Here is an 18514-nt window from a genome sequence, read left to right on the forward strand (position 1 = left end):
AAATGATACTTGGGCAAAGGGATGCAGATTCTTGATAAGTGAGATCAGCACTAGAGTGTAGGTCCCTTCAGTGGGTGTATAAGCTAGAGGAAGCACAGAGGGGCCAGTCCAGAAGGGTCATAGGCTGCTCTGTTAGGGCAGGTGGATTTGGCCTTTTGGGAGCCAGCTTCAATTCTAAAAGGAAGCTCTTGGCTGCCCTCTTCTGGCGAAAAGAGGAAGAAATAGGAATTTGGGAGAGACGGAGATAGTGACAGTGCTTTACATTGTTTACAGTGGGAGTGGAGTTAATGTGTACTATCTCATTTTATCTAGAAGATGGACGTGTGAGGGGGGCATTATTGTCTCCAAATACATAAAGGAGCTGAGGGGCAGAGAGATAATGGTCTTGCTCAAGATCAGGTGCCTGTGGTAGTTGCGTCTCAGCCTTCTTGGAAGCGAGTACCCTTTCCCCTGCACCAGAAAACCACAAATGGGTATAGAGAGGAAAACTGAGAGGGTAAGATGAAGAGTGGGAAATTCAGTACTCCTGTTGTACAGATAGGAAAACTGAGGGTCGGAGGGGAAAACATGTAAGAATTTTATAGGGACTATATATTAACCACCTAGACTATACAATTACCATTTCCCTGTATTTGTGCTATCACACTTCCATTTTAGAGGTCTTTTAAAATCCCTTATTTGAGTCTTTCAGGGGCAAAGAAGTGGCTTTATGGTGATGGGGGCCAAGGGTAGGAAGTGATTGGGTTACCATATGGTTTCTATTTTATTATGGGAAATCTAAAATTATCTTTTTTAAAAAGCCTGTTAACTCTTAACCTTGGGAACAAGGAAAACGTTTCAGTCTGCAATATTCCCATTAATTCCAGGGCCAGATGAAGACAGAATAGAGATCATTTGTTATAATGTCAACCTATTAATGTTTTGAAGCGATTCCACTGATAGAAAGCATAAATATGTCCTTGCTGGGAAAGATAGGGGCAGTGTTTTCTGATTATAAGCAGTGTTTGTTGGAGCTATGGGAGTGTGGAAGCAATTTCAGAAACATCATTGCCAGGGTGAGGTTTTGTTTGGTGGGGGGCGGGGGGGGATGTGCAATGAGCTTGCCCAACTTCAGCCACACCTGCTGTAATATTTTTTCTTTTTTGTTAGGGTAGCCTAGCTAATGGTATGAATTTAGATGAATGTCTCTAGTGGCCTGGAACAATCCCACTTTTTTCTGCCTGTAACTGCGGCTAGCATAATGTACAAATGGGAAAATATTCTTAAATCTTGCTGGAAGTTTCTCGTTATGATTAAATTGTGTGTGCAGGGAACAGGCTGAGAGGGGACTTGGAGTCATTGCAGTATTTCCCTTGGGGTATTTCACGAGTTCTGCTCTGATTGTGTTTCTCTTTGATTCTTCCAGAGGCTCTGGCGGACAGAGCTCACCTGCCATGGGAAATGGGTTACAGTCTTCATAGGACACACATGCTAAAATACCAGAGTAGAATGTTGTCCTGGCATTTGATGGGATTCTCCGGTGAGAAGCCAGTCTTAGAGGCAAGTCCATCAGTGCCGTGAAATACCTTCACTTTCGTGGCAAACAACAACCACCACAACGAGCCACCAAAAAACTAAGATTGCAACCTCCTTGAGGGCCAAGACTCTCCTCTTAACCTCTCCCCACCTGTCCACCAAAAGGCCTGGGATGGGATTCCAAGCCTGACCGAAAAGGGGGGAATAATGAAATCTTCTCTAACACATGGTATACCCTTTCTTCTTTTCTTTAACCCATGAAAGTATCCAGGGTTTGCCTTTGAGCAATCTCCTTCAACTCCCTCTTTTTACAGGGTAGTGAGCAGGCCTAGAAAGATGAAGTAGCTTACCTGCAGTTTCCATGGTGAGCCTGAGGTGATGCCAGAACAAGGACCCACTTCCTACCGGCCTCTGTCCGCCTCAGAAGGCAGGTGTGTTTAAAGAGGGTACAGGGTTTCTGAAGTTGCTTAAGAAAACAGTGGAATCTGAAGAAAGGCAAGCCAGACACAAGGCAACGCAGGGAAGCATGGAGCAGGGGAAGTATGGGAATGGGAGACCCACTGTGTTTGCATCCATGTGCATCCAGCAAATGTCTTTCCTCCCCACATTAGTTACCTGGTGCTGCTCTGTAGCCGGTTAATGGCCTTATGTAGAACATAATTTTCATCACTGGGTATATTTTTGGCTCGCCATTCTCTAGACTCTGACTTCTCGACCCAATGTTCCAATGGAAATTTTCCAGAGCAGTGAAATTTCAAAACGCACAGGGAAGAGGAAGAATAGAAATCGCAGCCTTAAAACAAATGAGACAGGAGCTGCTACGTCCATTCTAGTCCTCCCCACCCCCACCCCCTCAGAAATAAACCAGCATCTTCTAGAAGAGTTTGGTTTCACCAAATGAGAGGCACAGATGATGAAGCAGAGGAGATGCTGACAGGGAGGCTGTGGGAGGAGGCAGAGAGAGAGTGCGAGAGGGAGAAGTAATGGTCTGGATGCTAACTGAAGAAGCCTTAATGATTCTAGAAATTATTGGGCAATAATATCTACTTCGGAACTCATTTTGCTTTTCTAAAGAATGATAAAGCACCTTAATTATTGCTTTAAATAACCACACAGCTCCATCAAAACAGCATGTAATAGCACCCACATATGAACAAACCTGTCTCCTGCCATTGCTGTCTTTACAGCTTGAGAAATCCCAAAGGAAGCAATGGGATCATAATTTGGTAGTGGCATCATCTAGTCTGGGCCCCCAAGACTCTAGATTACTTAGGTGGGGACGGCAGCATTTCAGGATTTTTCCAAGTTCTTTATTTGAATTTCAACCTATCTAACGATATTCCTTATTCATTGGGATTTCAGGATACTGTGAAACCAAAGCCTTTCCAACGTGTACTGTTCCTTACACAGATACAAGTCGTTGGGCAAGCCAGCTCAAACAAAACAAGGCACGTTTCTTTTAATCCTTCCTTTGGTCAGCGTGAGCTCCTATTTCTGGCTTGTAGAGCTACAGGAAAACAGAAGGGTTCTCAATTCAAATTTCTGAAGCTGGTTTCTCAGAGAAAGGGCTTAGTGGAGGAAAAAAAGATAAATTATATTTTAGGAACATGGTTTCTACTTGCTTGTTTATAGTAAGCTTGTTTTGGTGTCATCGGTTCCTGAATTAAGGATGCTTTATCTTGGAGGGTAGAGGGCCATTCAGCCTTCCTCAGCAGATCTTACCAGCCCTCAATGCAAGCTTTCTAGTCAATCTGGGAAACCTAGCCTGTAGAGAAAACCCCATCTTGCCCACCTCTTCAGAGTTGGGGCAGAGGGCAGGCAGAATGTGCAGAAGGTGCTTGTTTTTGAATAAATCCGATAGCTTCCAGAGTGGTCGGGCCGGGCCGGGATTCTGTCCCCGGGCCGGGATTCCAGCCAGAATGGGGACAAGTAGACCTCAGCTCTCGACCCCAGTCCTCCAGCTGACACAAATGGTACCACCACCAAGCCCTTTGCCTACGAGCTTCTTCTACTAAGGAGGCAGTTGCCGCAGACAGAAGGATGGCTCCCTTCAATTTCAGTGTGTTGCAATTAACTAAGGAATGTAATTTTCACAAAAGACTGATTTATCAGTGATGGTAACAGCTTAGCTGGGACACTAATCTGCTCTGCAATCTAATATCATGGAGGCCCACAAAACAAAATCTCTTTTTAATGATGCCCATAAAAATGTGTACTTTGAAGGAAAGTAACCAACTCCTGTCATATTCATTTGTTTTCTCCCTAGTATGAAAACATAGTCTATGAAAAATATTGATAGGCTTCTTAGAGGGATACATTTCTTATTTATTGACAGTTTAGAAGAAGAAATAATCTGGATTAAATGACTGTCTTTTATCTCTCTCTCCCTCCCTCCCTCCCTCCCTCCCTCCCTCCCTCCCTCTCTCTCTCTCTCTCTCTCTCTCTCACACACACACACACACCCTACCACATCTTTATATTCACTCCTGTCCTTGGGTTACTCTCTATAGCCTTAGCCCAGCACGGACTCTTGAAAGTTTGAAAAGACCAGAGGTTGGCAGAGATGAGCCATTTCTTTTGACTGCTCTTGAAACTAATCAAGGTAAGTTGTAGACTAAGGTGAGAAGTTATTGGCATTATCTGTCTGCTTAATTGATATTTCTCAAATTGGATTCCTAGGAATAGCTGCAGTTTTGGAGGTGCGGGAAATCACCATCTGCTCTATGCCCTGTCTAGTTCTACCTCCATGCATAAATACTGGTCTAACCATGTAGAGGTTGGAAGACCAGTAAGCCACCCATTATACCTTAGTCAGTTTTCCCCCTACCATAGCATTTGGTGTATGTAGTCCCAAGGTATGATATCCTCTGTGTACAGACTGAAGAGGAAATTGAGAAAGTATTGTCCTATTTCTTGGAGCCACCTACAAAACATTTTTGGCCTGAATTATCTAGTTTGATTTTTTTAAAATGATAAAATCCATGTAGTTTATTGCTAAATCCTCACTACATTATACATTAATGACAATGCCTTCTCTTTGAGCATGCTCCATTCTAATTCATGACGGTATTTTTGACTTTACAATGATGGATGTTCTTTTCCCGCCACTGCTCATCTTTGATAAAGTGGAGCGAAAGGAAAAACGATTCCACAAATTTCCCAAAGAAGAAAGGCCATGAGGATTGTGTGGATCCATGTATGTGTGGATCTATCTAGATCTATTGAGAGGGTTCGGAAACATAAGCGGCATTAAGCCTTTCGTTGTGTAAACCTCCCATAGATCGGTTCAAGCACACAGAACAGTTAGAGCTAGAAGAGGTTAGAGGTTTATACCCCTTTCCCCACTGTGTTTGTAGAGGAACTAAAGCTAAAGCATTTATCCAAGTTTCCCCAACATGTTAGTGCTAGGACTAAAATTCAGGTTCTTCCTTTCACTGCTGTAATGCATTCACTCACATTTATTCTCTATGAGGGATACCAAATTTGGAACAGTCGGAGAGAAGATTTCAGCGACATTCCCCCTCTGTGTCTCAAAAGGATGATTCTATTGTTTGCTAGATCTTGTCAACTAGACCTGGCCATTCCCAGTGGGGCCACTGGTTGAATATGGTGGCAGAAGTTCAAGGACCCAGCAGAGGTTGGGCAAACAGCCCAGTGATGTCTTTGTTTCGGAGAGATTCCAGACACCTCATACAAGGAGCCCAGTTTGAAATCTGTAGATATTGCCATTCAAGCAGAGGCAGAATGCCTTGGAACAATTGATACTGTCTTTAGTCCCTGATAGAGGCCTGATGCCTTCGCTGCCCGATCACCTAGACTTTAAGACGTTCTGAATTTAGTCCCGTCATGAGCGAACTAGGGAAAAGGGCTTCTTAAATTTTTTTTATGAAAAAAATGATTTTCCCCTTAAATAAAGTGAGTAAAATGCTAGTAAAAGGGGCAAATAGCCTCTCCAGCGACTCACGCATCACTGCAGGGCTGAGGATTCCCTCCCTTAAATAAAGTGAACATAGTGCCGATAGCAGTTCAAACACTGATATTCCAGTCTTGAACTGGTTGTACTTGTTCAAATCCCTCTGGTTCCCTTTTCCTCCTTTAGACAGTTTGTGGTTGGGAAAAGGATAACAGGATAGTCTTAGAAGAGAGATTCCTACCCAAATGGCTCCCATCCCTCAGGAGCCGGGTTCCATCCCACATCATCCAAGGCTAGAATACAATTTAACTTCCTGGTCTACACAGGCCAAGAGAAAGGAAGGCAATGACTTACAAACCTTGAACCTGGATGTAAACAGTTTGATCATTCAAGCCTCAAAGCCAGATCCTTTTTTGGCTGCTTAGTGCATTTTCTTTACCTAAACACCTTAGATCATTGTCTTGACTTGCTTTTCGGGGGGAGGGGGCGGGGAGGGCTTCTAGAGGTATTAGCAATTGTGCCACAGGAAATGGGAGAAGTTTCTCCGGAAGAAGGGGCTTTAGGGAAGAGTTAGGCTCCCAACATCTCCCCTCTCTCCTGCCCCACGCTGGGGATACTTGAAAGACACATGTAAAACCCCAAGCCTCAGGGCAAACCGATTGGCCACTGTGTCCCACCATCTACCGCTACTTTGATTCAAAGCCAAGACACTGAAGTGCAAAGGAAGAAATGTACCCCAGGACAGTGGTCACAGGCCACAGCGGGAAGCATGCCCCAGAGAGTCGTGCCATCATTACAGGCGTGGCGTTGTTGGCAGAGAGGACAGAGGCAACTCCCGTCTTTAATCCCATGGTCCACATTGCAGACTTCCCAACTGTGAGCCTCTGTGTCCTTCAGCAGGGTCCCCCACCCTTCACGATTCATTTCCTAATCCCTCTCCTTTTTTTTTTTTTCCTGGAGTGCCCTAGCCAACCTGGGATAGTTCTGGCACATCAGAGTTAGAGGGAAAGAAATATTTGTCTAACTTGCCTAAATGTTAAAGCTAAGCAAAGCACCAAAAAGGAAAACAAACAAAAGACTTATAAAAATATAATGGGGTCATCTCCCCATGCTTCCCACATTCGTTGTGGCATAGGAAATGTCAAAATATAATGAACAGACTTTCTAAACATACCATCTCTTTCCACCCGTATATATCTCAGCTGCGGCAGCCTCATTACTACCCTTTAACCTCTTAAAACTTCACTCTGTAGAACCACTCTGTAAGAAGTCCATTTCATCCCACTGACCCCACCTTCCCAAATACATACCCACTTGCAATTCCAAAGAGACTCTCCAAAAAAATAGACGTTTGAAAAAAGTGCATCGGTTTATACTCAGTCTATCTGCATATTATTTCTTGAGATTATTACTTTTTTTTTGTCACCATAAAAAAGATTGCATATTGGCAATATAATGAGAAACCATGGCAGCCATTTCTGGGTGGCAGTGGAGGGTAAGTGGGGTGGGCGTTGAAGCACAGAAGCGAGGGGGCTCAGAGAGGGGCGGGTGTGGTCCTTAGCCTTGAGACGTGAGGATTGCGGTGCAGTTCTCTTGGTTATCAATCCTTGGGCCTCTGAAAATGCCCCATCTCCTTAGTCATTCCCTCTCTTCTCTCCACTTTGCCCCATTTCCACTGCCCATGCCCAGGCTGCACAACCCTCTTGAAGCAGAGGTGGACTGCCTTTTTGGCATGTGTCCACCCAGGCCAGTGTGAAAACAGGCATGGCATTTGGAAGGCCATGGTATAGGACACACACCAGAGCAAAAGCTTATTTGTGACTGTTTCCACTCTGGGAAAAATTGTCCATCACTTCTGTGACTTGAAAAACTTAAGCAGTTACTAGGCTGATAGGTTAAGAAACAAATCCTTTGTTCTTGTGATTTTGCATTAATATTAAGCATGAATATATATCATATATTACATGGCTTTCCTTCTGCTCTGAGGCAGACTGCACTCTCCTTCCAAATAGGAAAACTGCACAGCCCATGGACTCAAGTTTTTGAAAGCTGTTTTTCCTCACTCCCTAACCCCCACCCAGCCCTCCCCTTCCTCCCGACCCCTCCGCTCCTGTATTAGAAAAGCCCCTCCCTCCCCTCCCCCCCCCCACCAGCCCACCCGAGGTTAAATAGATAGTGCCACATTCTAAGATTCATGCATCACTGCATTTTGCTATTGCACATTTTTCAGAGAAAGAGGGAGTTGTGTATGTGTGCCCCCTCCCTCTCTTCCCCTTCTCTTCCTTAGGCTCTCAGATTCCTGTGCTATTTCCATTCTGCCCTCTCCCAGCCTCCCCCACTCCCGCCCCATCCCAGACCCGTCACTGGTTGTGGACGTCCTCCCTGCGGACAATCTTGTAGATGATCCAGTAGAACATGTTGAAGATGAGGAAGGCCATGGGGAAGCCAATGCGGGATATTTTGTCAATCTTCTTGGCCCTCTGGATGAAGAGTTTTCGCATCTCCTCTGGGGACTTAGACGGTGCGGGAGGGGGGTTGGTGGTATTGTTGTTATTGGCGCCTTTGACTGAGATGCCATCCTTGGCCTGCAGACAGGCTGGGCCCATCCCATAAGCAGAGAAGTTGAAGCGGCCTTCTCCGGCCTCATCCTCCTGGAACAGATTCAGCATGGGGCTCTACTTAAAATAAGACAGGGGCTGGGCACCCTCCCTGCAAGGCACTCCCCTGGGGGCCTGGCCTCGCCCATCTGGTTCTCCCTGCCTCTTGGACTCTGCCATTCCAGGTTTCTGAAGGCTTTCAGGCTGGCTGGGGAGTAATGCCTTATAGAGGGGCGCCGCTTGCTTGCCGAAACAGATACAAACCAGGGGATAGGAATGTGGCATAGAGTCTGGACACCTGTGTTCAAGTCTTGGCTCTGTCACTTGCTGGCTGTGTGACCTGAGGCAAGTCACTTCTTTATTTGAGTCTCGGGTTTTTTATTTCATATTTTCCTATAAGTGGGGGAGAAGATTCACCCCGCTACATCAAAAGGTTCTTTTGACCATCAGAGATTACAGATGAGCAGATACTCTGAATGCTGTTTGGTTAGAAATCGAGGAGACAATTTGGAGAGATCCCCTGCTTTGCCTCTGTTGCCTCCTTGCCCTCTTTACCCACCCCATCCCCCAGGTGATGTTTCCTCGAGTGGGTTGGGGGGGAGGGGGTGAATGGTCCAGGAGACAGCAAGAGCCTTACTTCCTTTTCACAAGCCGGGGAAGCTGCAGCTCCTTTCTGCCTCCGTGTTCCCATATCCCTGGCAGTTGTGACCTCAGACATACCTCCGGGTTAAGTTATTGTTCAAAGCCCTTCATCAATTGGCTCCAACTTACCTTACAGGCTTTTGCCCCTCCCCTTACCTTCTGCTTTGCACACCTGCCAGTTGGGTTGCCCTTTGCCAGCCATCCCTTGTGCATTTCTCCCTCCCTGCCTTATGCTCACCACCAACATGCCTGCTGCCCTTATTCTTCTAATTTCTCCCTTTCCCAGCTCACGGGGATCTTTTCCTGATCTGACTCATGGAGACACTGTTGTCCGCTTGCATCATGTCTGGCTTCGTTATCTTCCCGTGTGAGCTCTGTGGTGGCACTGAGAGTCTCAGCGGAGCTGTTGATTCAGTGTGTGGCTCTGGGGAATTTTTACCAGCTCACGTTGCCCTCCTAGGTAGTGAGGGCTTTTAGAGAAGAAAGTCTATCTTCTGTTTGTTCCTGTGCAGGACAGGGCTGGCAGACAGCAGGAAACACAGCATAAGAACCCCTGTCCGGCTCAGTTCTTGCCAAGCTCGCGTGGGCCACCAGGCAAGCTTGTTGCGATGACTTCCAGCCCAGTCTTCCTACCGCCTCCGGTCTGGCCCTCCCAAGCCACCTGAGTTGTCATAACACAGATCTGATTGGTCATCTTTCGCTCGAGCTGTTTTTTAAAAATATTTATTTCTGATAGAGGGAGAGTGTGAGCCGGGGAGGGCAGAGAGAGAGGAAGACACAGAAGCTGAAGCAGGCTTCAGGCTCCGAGCTGTCCACACAGAGCCTGGTGTGGGGCTGGAACTCACAAACCATGAGATCTTGACCTGAGCCAAAGTCAGACGCTTACTTAACCGACTGAGCCACCCAGGCGTCCCTCGCTTGAACTTCTTAATGGGCTGCCACTGGCTTCAGGATGATTAAAATCCTTGCATGGTAAACAAGGCTGTAGATGACCCAGCCCTGCCTGCCTCTCCAGTGTCATCTCATCTTGCACCATCCTCCATCTGGCATTCTGTACACCAGTGACCCTGAAATGTTTACATATATTCAAAAGGGTCATGTTCCTTCTTTTTAACTCTGGGCCTCTGCTCAAGTTGTTCTCTCTTCCTTGGAACATATTCCTACCCCCACCTCTGCTCCTGACTCCTCTTCCACTGAACTAATGTCTGACTCAGAAGCCTTCCCTGAGGGCAAGGATAGACTAGGTAGGTGTCCCTGCTGTGTGCTCCATAGCTCCCTGTACATCCCTCTCTATTTAAAAAAAATTTTTTTTAATGTTTATTTATTTTTGATAGAGACGGAGTGCAAGCAGGGGAGGGGCAGAGGGAGGGAGACGGGATCTGAAGCAGGCTCCAGGCTCTGAGTTGTCAGCACAGAGCCTGACGCAGAGCTCGAACTCACAAACCGTGAGTTCATGACCTGAGTTGAAGTTGCATGCTTAACCAACTGAGCCACCCAGGCGCCCCATCCCTCTCTATTTTTTTTAAAGCTCTTGATTAATGTCTGTCCTCCCATTAGACTCTAAGCTCCATGAAGGCAGTCTTATTCATGTTCATTGTACCTGCACAACTGAACATATGAAGAGTTCCTGAACATAAGCTCAAAACTCAGCAAATATTTGTTGAATAAGTAAATGTTTACCAGTATAGCTTCACTACTCCTAGCTTCCCTTTTTTTAAAAAATTTTTTTTAACATTTATTTTTTTTTGAGAGACAGAGAGAGCGCAAGCAGGGGAGGGGAAGAGAGAGAGGGAGACACAGAATCCGAAGCAGGCTCCAGGCTCTGAACTGTCAGCACAGAGCCTGATGCAGGGCTCAGACCCACAAACTGTGAGATCATGACCTGAGCCGAAGTCAGATGCTTAACCGCCTGAGCCACCCAGGTGCTCCCCTGCCCTTTTTTAAATGGGATTTTATTCCTAGCACTTAGGAGGATTTGAGACATGAAAAATGCTCAAGAAATCTTTGGCAAATGGATGAATCTGGTCCAACACCCTCACTGCGGAAATGGGGAAAGAACATGTATAGTGCCTAGCAAATAGATCTCAATAAATTTTTGTCTGTGAGTAGGGTGGCTGACTATAGGGTGTTTGTGCCAGGGCCAAGGAAAGGAGTTGGGGGAACTGGCCAAATTACTGGACCTAGTGCCTGGAAGGGATACCCAACTCTATTGCTTATCAGTGTAAATCTGCCCTTGCCGTAGGATAGGGTGCTTGAAAGTGTTTTCTCACTGGGCTCTAGTTATGCAGGGGAAGCACCAAATTAATTTTATATACAGCTTTGGGCAAATTATTCTCTGCCTTCCTCATCAATTAAACATAGGAGTGGAAGGGGTGGAGGTGTGGCCTGGAGGCCCCATCTAGTTAGATGATCATCAATTTCACATTGTAGCCCGGAGAAAGGAAATTCCCTGGGAATGACTGGAGAAAGGCTTGCTATTCCTGTTCTCCCCAGCAGATGGCAGGAAATGAAAGCTTGGGGATGGAGCAGGGGAAATCCAGCAGGTGTGATCTAGAACCCAGGGAGGTTGGGAGTGTGTCTGCCCAGCCTGGCTCGCAGGTTTCCTAATAATCTGACTAACGAGGCCGGCCAGGGAATTTGAGGAGCAGATGCTTTGTGCCCAACAAATGAGGTAACATGGGAGGATGGTGGGAGTTGAGGAGCCCGGCCAAGATCACAGGCTCTGAGAAACTCAGGCATGGAGCTAGTTCCTTTTCACTCACCATCTGGGGCTGAAAACCCCCTCTGCAAACATCTGGCTGAAGGGAGGTTTCTGCATCCCAGGCTCGTACATTGCCAACGTACAAGCCACATCCAGAGGGGATTACTCCAGAGGAAGTGCTGCTCTATGGTAAGCCCAGTTCTGCATCCTTGTAGTTTCTGACATTTGAGTCAATTTCAGAGCCCTTAGGAACAAGGTCACCCTGATTCAACCACACACAGGGGCCACGCAGGAGAAATGTAAGGGAAGAAATGAACCAGAGCTGAAAAAAATCTCCGGTCAGAAGGGACCGTGGCAAAGTGGAGAATGTGTTCCCTACCTAACGGCAGTTCCTGTGCCCCAGTATGAGGTGGGATGGGACTGCAGTGGGATCAGAGGCTGTGACTTTTTAACTGAAGATAGAAGTGTGATTTTTAAATGCTGGCCCCTTATTCTAGACTTTTAAGACACTGCTAGTGAAATTAGGGACAGTTGCATGTTGAATTTGATCTCTGGCTACTGGTTTTTGACCTCTGCCTTTGGGTAAGTCTTAGTTCTTATTTGTCATCTAATAAACACAGGGCTATTTTATCCACTTCAGGATGGAAACCATTGATGAATACTGTGTGTGGTCAGTATTTTTGAGAAAAGCCATGGGACCTTCAGCACCTACCCTGCTTTTGCCACCAGTGCCTCTGTGATCCTAGTGATCACTTTGCCCCTCCTCACTGTTGTCATTTGCATGGGAAGAGTGGACAAGATGCCCTCTAAGGCTCTTCTAGCACTAACAAGCTGTGAGAGAATGAGGAAGGAACTGAGCAGGGTTATCTGATCAAATCTGATTGTGGCTTTATTTACACTTCCCCCGGCCCAAGAGAAAGTTTTGTTTTCCTCTAGTGCGTACAACTGGTGAGGATTTGGTGACAGCAGAGGCAGCCTTTGGAGGTCCTCCAGGCCTTCATGCTACATATCTGCAGGGGGCTCCATTTATATTTTAGTCTATGTGCATAGTGCCCCCTGGGGTTGTGCCATGCATAGTCTACTGGCCTGGAGCTAGTCAAATATTTCAGACATAGTCTCCCCAAATAAGTGTCTCTTCAACAAATGTATTAACCCTCTTTTAGCAGAGGAAAATGCAAAAAGCAGTTAGCCAGTGGGAAAAAAAGGAAAAATAGTGAATTCCAAAGATAGTTGTGTTTGGCCAGTTCTTGCTTAGATTAGTGTAATAGTCAGGGGCTCAGTATCCAATGAGCAGTAAGGACTAAGACTAGAGGTCTTTAAAGAAATCCTATTGGGGTGCCTCGGTGGCTAAGTTGGTTAAGTGTCTGACTCTTGATTTTGGCCCAGGTCAGAATCTCACAGTCTGTGGGTTTGAGCCCCGCATTGGGCTCTGTGCTGATTGTATGGAGCCTGCTTGGGATTTTGTTCCCTCTCTCTCTTTGCCCCTTCCCTGCTCAGGCTCACTTTCTTTCTCAATATAAATAAACTTAAAAAAAAAAAAAAGAAAGAAAGAAATCCTGTCTGGCTTACTGCACCTAAGATAGTTTTCTCTTCTAATGCAGAGTTAAAAGGGTGGTTATACCTTAACTCCCACGGACATCTTCTGTCTTGAAACGTCTACCTCCTGCCTATGGTAACCTGCTAGAAGTTAATTGAATCAGATTGCTGATGTTCAAGAAACATACTGATGGAAACCTGTGCGTGTGTAATCATTATTCCCTGGCATTTGTGTGGCAGGAACAAAAACTTAAAGCTGCTTTGTAATCTGATTTAATCCTCACCATAGTCCCCAATTGTGCCAATTTGGTCCATTTTACAGATGGAGAAAACGGGCCCAGAAAAAGGCTAGCTTGAAGTCACGTACCAAACAGTGATAAAGAAACAGAGTCCTCTGCCACAACACATTGTAGCTGAGTAGACAGCTATTCGAAGTGGGTCAGTCTGAAACTTGGAGGGCCTTGGTGTGCGGCAGGTTTGTGGTGTGGCCTGACAGCTCATAGTGTTGGACCTAATCTGTTGCTGGAAAAACTTCTTGGTAGGCTCTCTGACTGGAAAGGCTCCTCTTGGTTCTTTAGTTTATCCATTTGTCCATTTGTTCAGTCCATACTGAGGCAGGACTTCAGAGAAAAGTGTCTCGTGGCCTAGGGGCCCGTGTAGGATACAATCTGTGCTGCCATACTCGACTGTTGCATGAGAACTTCAATACAGGACCTTGACTTTGACTCAGGTTTCGGGGAAGATGCCTCGGCTGAGAGCTGGAAAGCGAGCGCTTGGTTAACATTAAGCAAAGTGCGCTGGGAGGGCATTTCCGGAGAGAACAAGTCCCATGTAAATGCTTGAGCAACTAGGGAAAAACTAGGGTGGTTGGTGCTCAGAGAAAAAAGGAGAAAGCAGTGTAAAGATGAGGCTGGAGAGAAAAGTAGGATTTCTGGTCTCCATGGGAAACTTCTTTTGGAAAAGTAGTTCTAGACCAAGGTATGCAGCCAGTTTGCTCCCAGAGACTGCACACTCCCCAATGGCCTTTGCTGGTTTTGGCACACAGTCTCTGAGTTGGCAGAGGCTGGTGACTTTGCAGAGATGGCCTGCCAAGTATTTCTTTATTCAAGCTGTCATAAAGTGAGAGAACCCACTTTGGGGGAGCATTTTGCTCGATGCCCCTTTCTTGGAAGTAGGAAGCAAAGACCTGGCACCTGGACATTCTACTCAAAGATCTTTACCTTTTGTGGTGCAATTCCATCTGAAACCAAACCCCTGGAAATAATGCAGCCTTGAAGAAGGCACCAATAATCATCTTTTAGCCTGCCAAGCTTCAAGGTCACAGCTAGTTATTATCATAACCCCATCAGTGTTCCATCAGTTCTGTCTTCAGGTGTAACCTGATAATTTCTATACTGTTATTACGATTAGAAGAATAACTTGCCCACAGACTCAATCAAGGCATTGTTTATGGGAGGGGAAGTTAGGGCTTCCAGGAGTTTAATCCCTATTTTGTGTCTGCCTTACTCCCTGAGAAGGATGGTCCAGCGAAACAACTATCATGAGACAAGGCTGCCTGAAACTTTTGTGTTTATCACCAGCTGTCCCTCCTTAGGCAGTGATCCAAAGGCCTACCTTGTGATGTCTTCGCTTCCTCCTGAATCGGAGCAGCTCTTTGTGCTGCCGAGACACAAAGTTGACAGCGGCATACTCAAGCAGGGCTGAGAACACGAAGAGCAGGCACACCGCCATCCAAATGTCAATGGCTTTCACATAGGACACCTGGAGTGGGGGTGGGAACGAACACAGGAGGGTGAGGGCAGAGGAGAATGAAATATCTCAGTATTTCTGCTCCTCAGTAACTCTGCAATTACCCACTGCTATCCCCTTCCTCAGCTGGGGTATTAGGAAGGTGCAGAGGAAAAGAGAAGAAAAATGCATCAGGAAGACAGCATGAAACATTGGAGAAAATAAAATATGGTACCTAGACGAGTACTAGAGAGAGGAGAGAGGAGGATGGTGTATCGAGCATCATCACTGAGCAAAACGGAATGTTGTGCTTAGCTAAGGGTGATAGGAACAGAACGGTGTACCTAACATTAAAAGTAAACAGAGGATGTTAGCAAAAGCGACAGGGTAAGATCTTCAAAAACACTCTCCTGTATAAAAGCAACAAGGACAACAGCAAAAATGGTCAGAATCAACTTTCTCAGAAGCCCTCTTAACCAAAGGCTAACAGCAATCTTGAAAGCATTTACTTAAAAAGTCAGCTGAATGCCAGCAAGAGCATCAAACTTGGTGGCATTAAAAAAAAAAAAAAGAAAACAGCTTCATTGAGATATTACACACTTACAGTGTGTATTTCAATCGTTTTTAATACATTCCAGATATGTGCAACCATCATCACGGTCACTTTTGGAATATTTTCAGCACCTCTAAAAGAAACCTAATACCTTTTAGCCATCATTCTTTTCCCTATTCCTCCAAGTCCTCTCCCCCCAGTCCTAAGCAACCATTAATCTACTTTTTGTTTCTACAGATTTCCTCCTTCCGGACGTTTCATATAAATGGAATCATACACCATGTGGTCTTTTATGACTAGCTCCTTTTACTTGACATAATGTTTTCAAGATTCATCCATGTTGTAGCATATTTCATTCTTTTTTATGGCCAAATAATATCTCCTTGTATGGATATACTACGTTTTGTTGATCCAGTCATCAGTTGATGGACATTAGGGTTGTGTCTACCTTTTGGCTATTATGAATAATGCTGCTATGAACATCTATGTACAAGTTTTTGTGTGGACATGTGTATTTATTTCTCTTGGGGCCTTGTGGTGTTTCAACTTGCCATATTCGCATCCCCCTATTCCCAGCTCTGTGCTAGACTTGAAAACCAACAGCCTGCAAGCACAGTGAAAACCAGTATCCAGGCAATCAGTGGCCGGGGCAGAACAGAGTTAGAGCTTCTTTAAAGCTTCATTCCCAGAGAACTGTCATTATTTGACCTGTCTTGTGGTTCACTGAAAGACCTCACTCACTAGGCAGTCTTTTATTTGAGCTGACTTGGAACTGGCCCAGTGTGAACGGCCTTTTCCCTGGGGGCATTTGTTGAAAAGAGTCAGTGGCAATTGTTGAACATCACATCCTCCTGAGGTAGTAGGTAACAGTTCAGGCAAACAATAGGTTGATCAAAAAGCTTAAAAGGAAAATCTGGGAATGCGATGTACACGGGAGCTTTAGAAAAAGCTCTGACATATACATGGGAACCTGTGTGCATGCACAGGCCTGTGTGGGTACTCAGGGAAGAACTGACTGGGAAGGCCCCTTAGCTCTCAACTCTGGCTAACCTTGACACACTGAGCAAGCTGCAGGTGAAGGGTAAGGCAAAACTGTAAACTGCCTGGCTGAGTGATGAAGGTGTGTTCGAATATATATGTACAGCCCCTAGGAAAAGGCCAGGAGATTTATAGGTTCCAGGCATTTAAGGAAATTTCTGTCCAACTTTAGGTAATGGCCAAGCTAACTGAGCAGAGACTTCAGTGGCCCCACACAACAAAGAATACAGATGTTACAGAATTGGTTCACAAAAGTTACTAAACAAACAGCAAAAACAACAAATCCTGAGGAGGGAGTGCAATCTGATTTCCACAGATGCCACATCACATTATGTTAAGTGTGTAATTTTCAACCCTAAATTATAAGATACGCAAAGAAATAAAGGCTAGCCTTGCAGTGGACTAGATGTTTGTGTCCCGTCTCCCTGTCATAGGTTGAAATCCTAATTCTAATGTGATGGTATTTGGAGGTGGGGCCTTTGGGAAGTAATTAGATCATAAGAATGGAGCCCTCATAAAGGGATTAATGGCTTTTTAAAAAGAGGCCAGATAGCTAGCTCTCTTTCCACCATGTGAGGATATAATAATAAGCTGGCAGTTTGCAACTGGACGAAGGTCCTCACCAGAGCCCTGCCATGCTGGCACCTGACTTCCAGGCTCCAGAACTGAGAGAAATACATTTCTGTTATTTATAAGCCACCCAGTCTCTGGTACTTTGTTACAGCAGCCTGAATTGACTAAGACAGGTCCATCCATAGGAAAAAAAAAAAAGGCGGTCAAAAGAAGCTGCCCCTGGGGAAGCCCAAATGTTGGACTTAATCAAAGCTTTAAATCAGTTATTTTCAGCATGTTCTAAGAGCTAAAGGAAACCTTTAGCTTAAACCTTTAGTATAAATGACTAAAGAAAAGCATGAGAACAAAATCTCACCACATAGAACGTGAGATAGAAATGATAAAAAGAACAAAATAGGAATTCTGGAGTTGAAAATTAAATAGCTGAACTGAGGAGTTCACTAGAGAGGATAAATAGCATATTTGAGCAGACAGAAGAAAGATTCCATGAGCTTGAGGTTATCTTGTCTGAGGGACAGAATGAAGAAGAATGAAAAGAGACTCAGAGATCTGTGAGGAACCATTAAGTATACTAACATGTGTCTAATGAGTGTGCCTGAAGGAGAGGAGAGAAAGAAGCAGAAAGAATATTTGAAGTAATGGCCAAAATTTCCCCAAATTTGAAGAAAAACACTAATGTACACGTCTAAGAAGTTCATGAACTTCAAGCAAAATAAACTCAAAGGGATCCACGCCTGCACACTTCACAAACTGTCAGAAGACAAAGAATCTTGAAAGCCACAAGAGAGACGCAACTCATCATGTACAAGAGATCCTCAATAACAGCTGATTCCTCGTTAGATTGATTATATACTTTTAAGTTGGGGGAGGCAGCTCGAGATTATTAAAGCATGGGGACAAGACCTGTGGGCAGAAAGAGCTGCACTGTGATTCTGAGGAACGAGATGTCTCATCAGATACTAAGCAGTCTAGAAGGCAGTGGAATGACCTAAGTCAATGAGAAGACATCTGTTGTTTATAGACTGGAAGACATGATATCGTTAAGATGGCAATACTCTCCAAATTCATCTCCAGACTCAGTGCATTTTCAGTCTCACTTCCTTTTTTATTGTTGTTGCGGAAATTGACAAAACTGAGCTTAAAGTTCATATTCAGATTCTAATGGAAAGGCAAGGGACCCGGAATAGCCAAACCAATCTTTAAAAAGGACCAAGGTGGGGGACTCACACTTCCCAATTTTAAAACTAACCACAAAGCAACAGTAATCAACTGTGTGGTACTGGCATAAGGATACATACACAGATCAACGGAACAGAACTGAGAGTCCGGAAATAAACCCATACGTTTATGGTCAATGGATTTTTGACAAGGATATAAATTCAACGGAGGGAAAAAGATAGTCTTCCCAACAAATGGTGCTGTAAAAACTGGGTATCCACCTGAAAAAGAGTGATATCCCTCCCCTACACCATATGAAAAAATCAAAACGGATTAAAACCTAAATTCAGGGTTAAACTATAAAACTCTTAGAAAAAACCATAGATAGAAATCTTTGTGACTTTGGATTAGGCATTAGTTTCTTAAATATGATAGCAAAGGCCAACCAACAAAAGAAAAAATAGATACATTTTACTTCATCAAAATTAAAACCTTTAGTGTATAATGGACCCTACCAATCAAGTGAAAAGATAACCCCCAAATTAGGAGAAGATATTTGC

General features: G+C 44.9%; 1 protein-coding gene and 1 long non-coding RNA gene across 3 annotated transcripts in view; one reads left to right on the forward strand and one right to left on the reverse strand.

The window, feature by feature from the left end:
* The first annotated feature begins 4029 nt into the window (after positions 1-4029).
* LOC131506821 (uncharacterized) lies at positions 4030-15678 on the forward strand. Its single transcript, XR_009259164.1, has 2 exons — positions 4030-4117; positions 15423-15678. It is a non-coding gene; the product is annotated as an uncharacterized LOC131506821 (long non-coding RNA).
* Positions 7602-18514, reverse strand: part of GLRA1 (glycine receptor alpha 1) — an 84507-nt gene continuing 73594 nt past the window's right edge. Inside the window, exons 8-9 of one of the 2 annotated variants that reach the window (XM_058720830.1) lie at positions 14519-14665; positions 7602-8079 (exon numbers count right to left, since the gene is read on the reverse strand). In XM_058720830.1, the coding sequence (XP_058576813.1) occupies positions 7789-8079; positions 14519-14665 (438 nt within the window). In that variant the 3' untranslated portion in view covers positions 7602-7788. Of the gene's footprint in view, positions 8104-14518; positions 14666-18514 lie in introns of both variants that reach the window. The other variant, XM_058720821.1, reaches the window with a different exon arrangement.

Source organism: Neofelis nebulosa, chromosome 1 (assembly GCF_028018385.1).
Source record: "Neofelis nebulosa isolate mNeoNeb1 chromosome 1, mNeoNeb1.pri, whole genome shotgun sequence".
Classification (NCBI taxonomy): domain Eukaryota; kingdom Metazoa; phylum Chordata; class Mammalia; order Carnivora; family Felidae; genus Neofelis; species Neofelis nebulosa.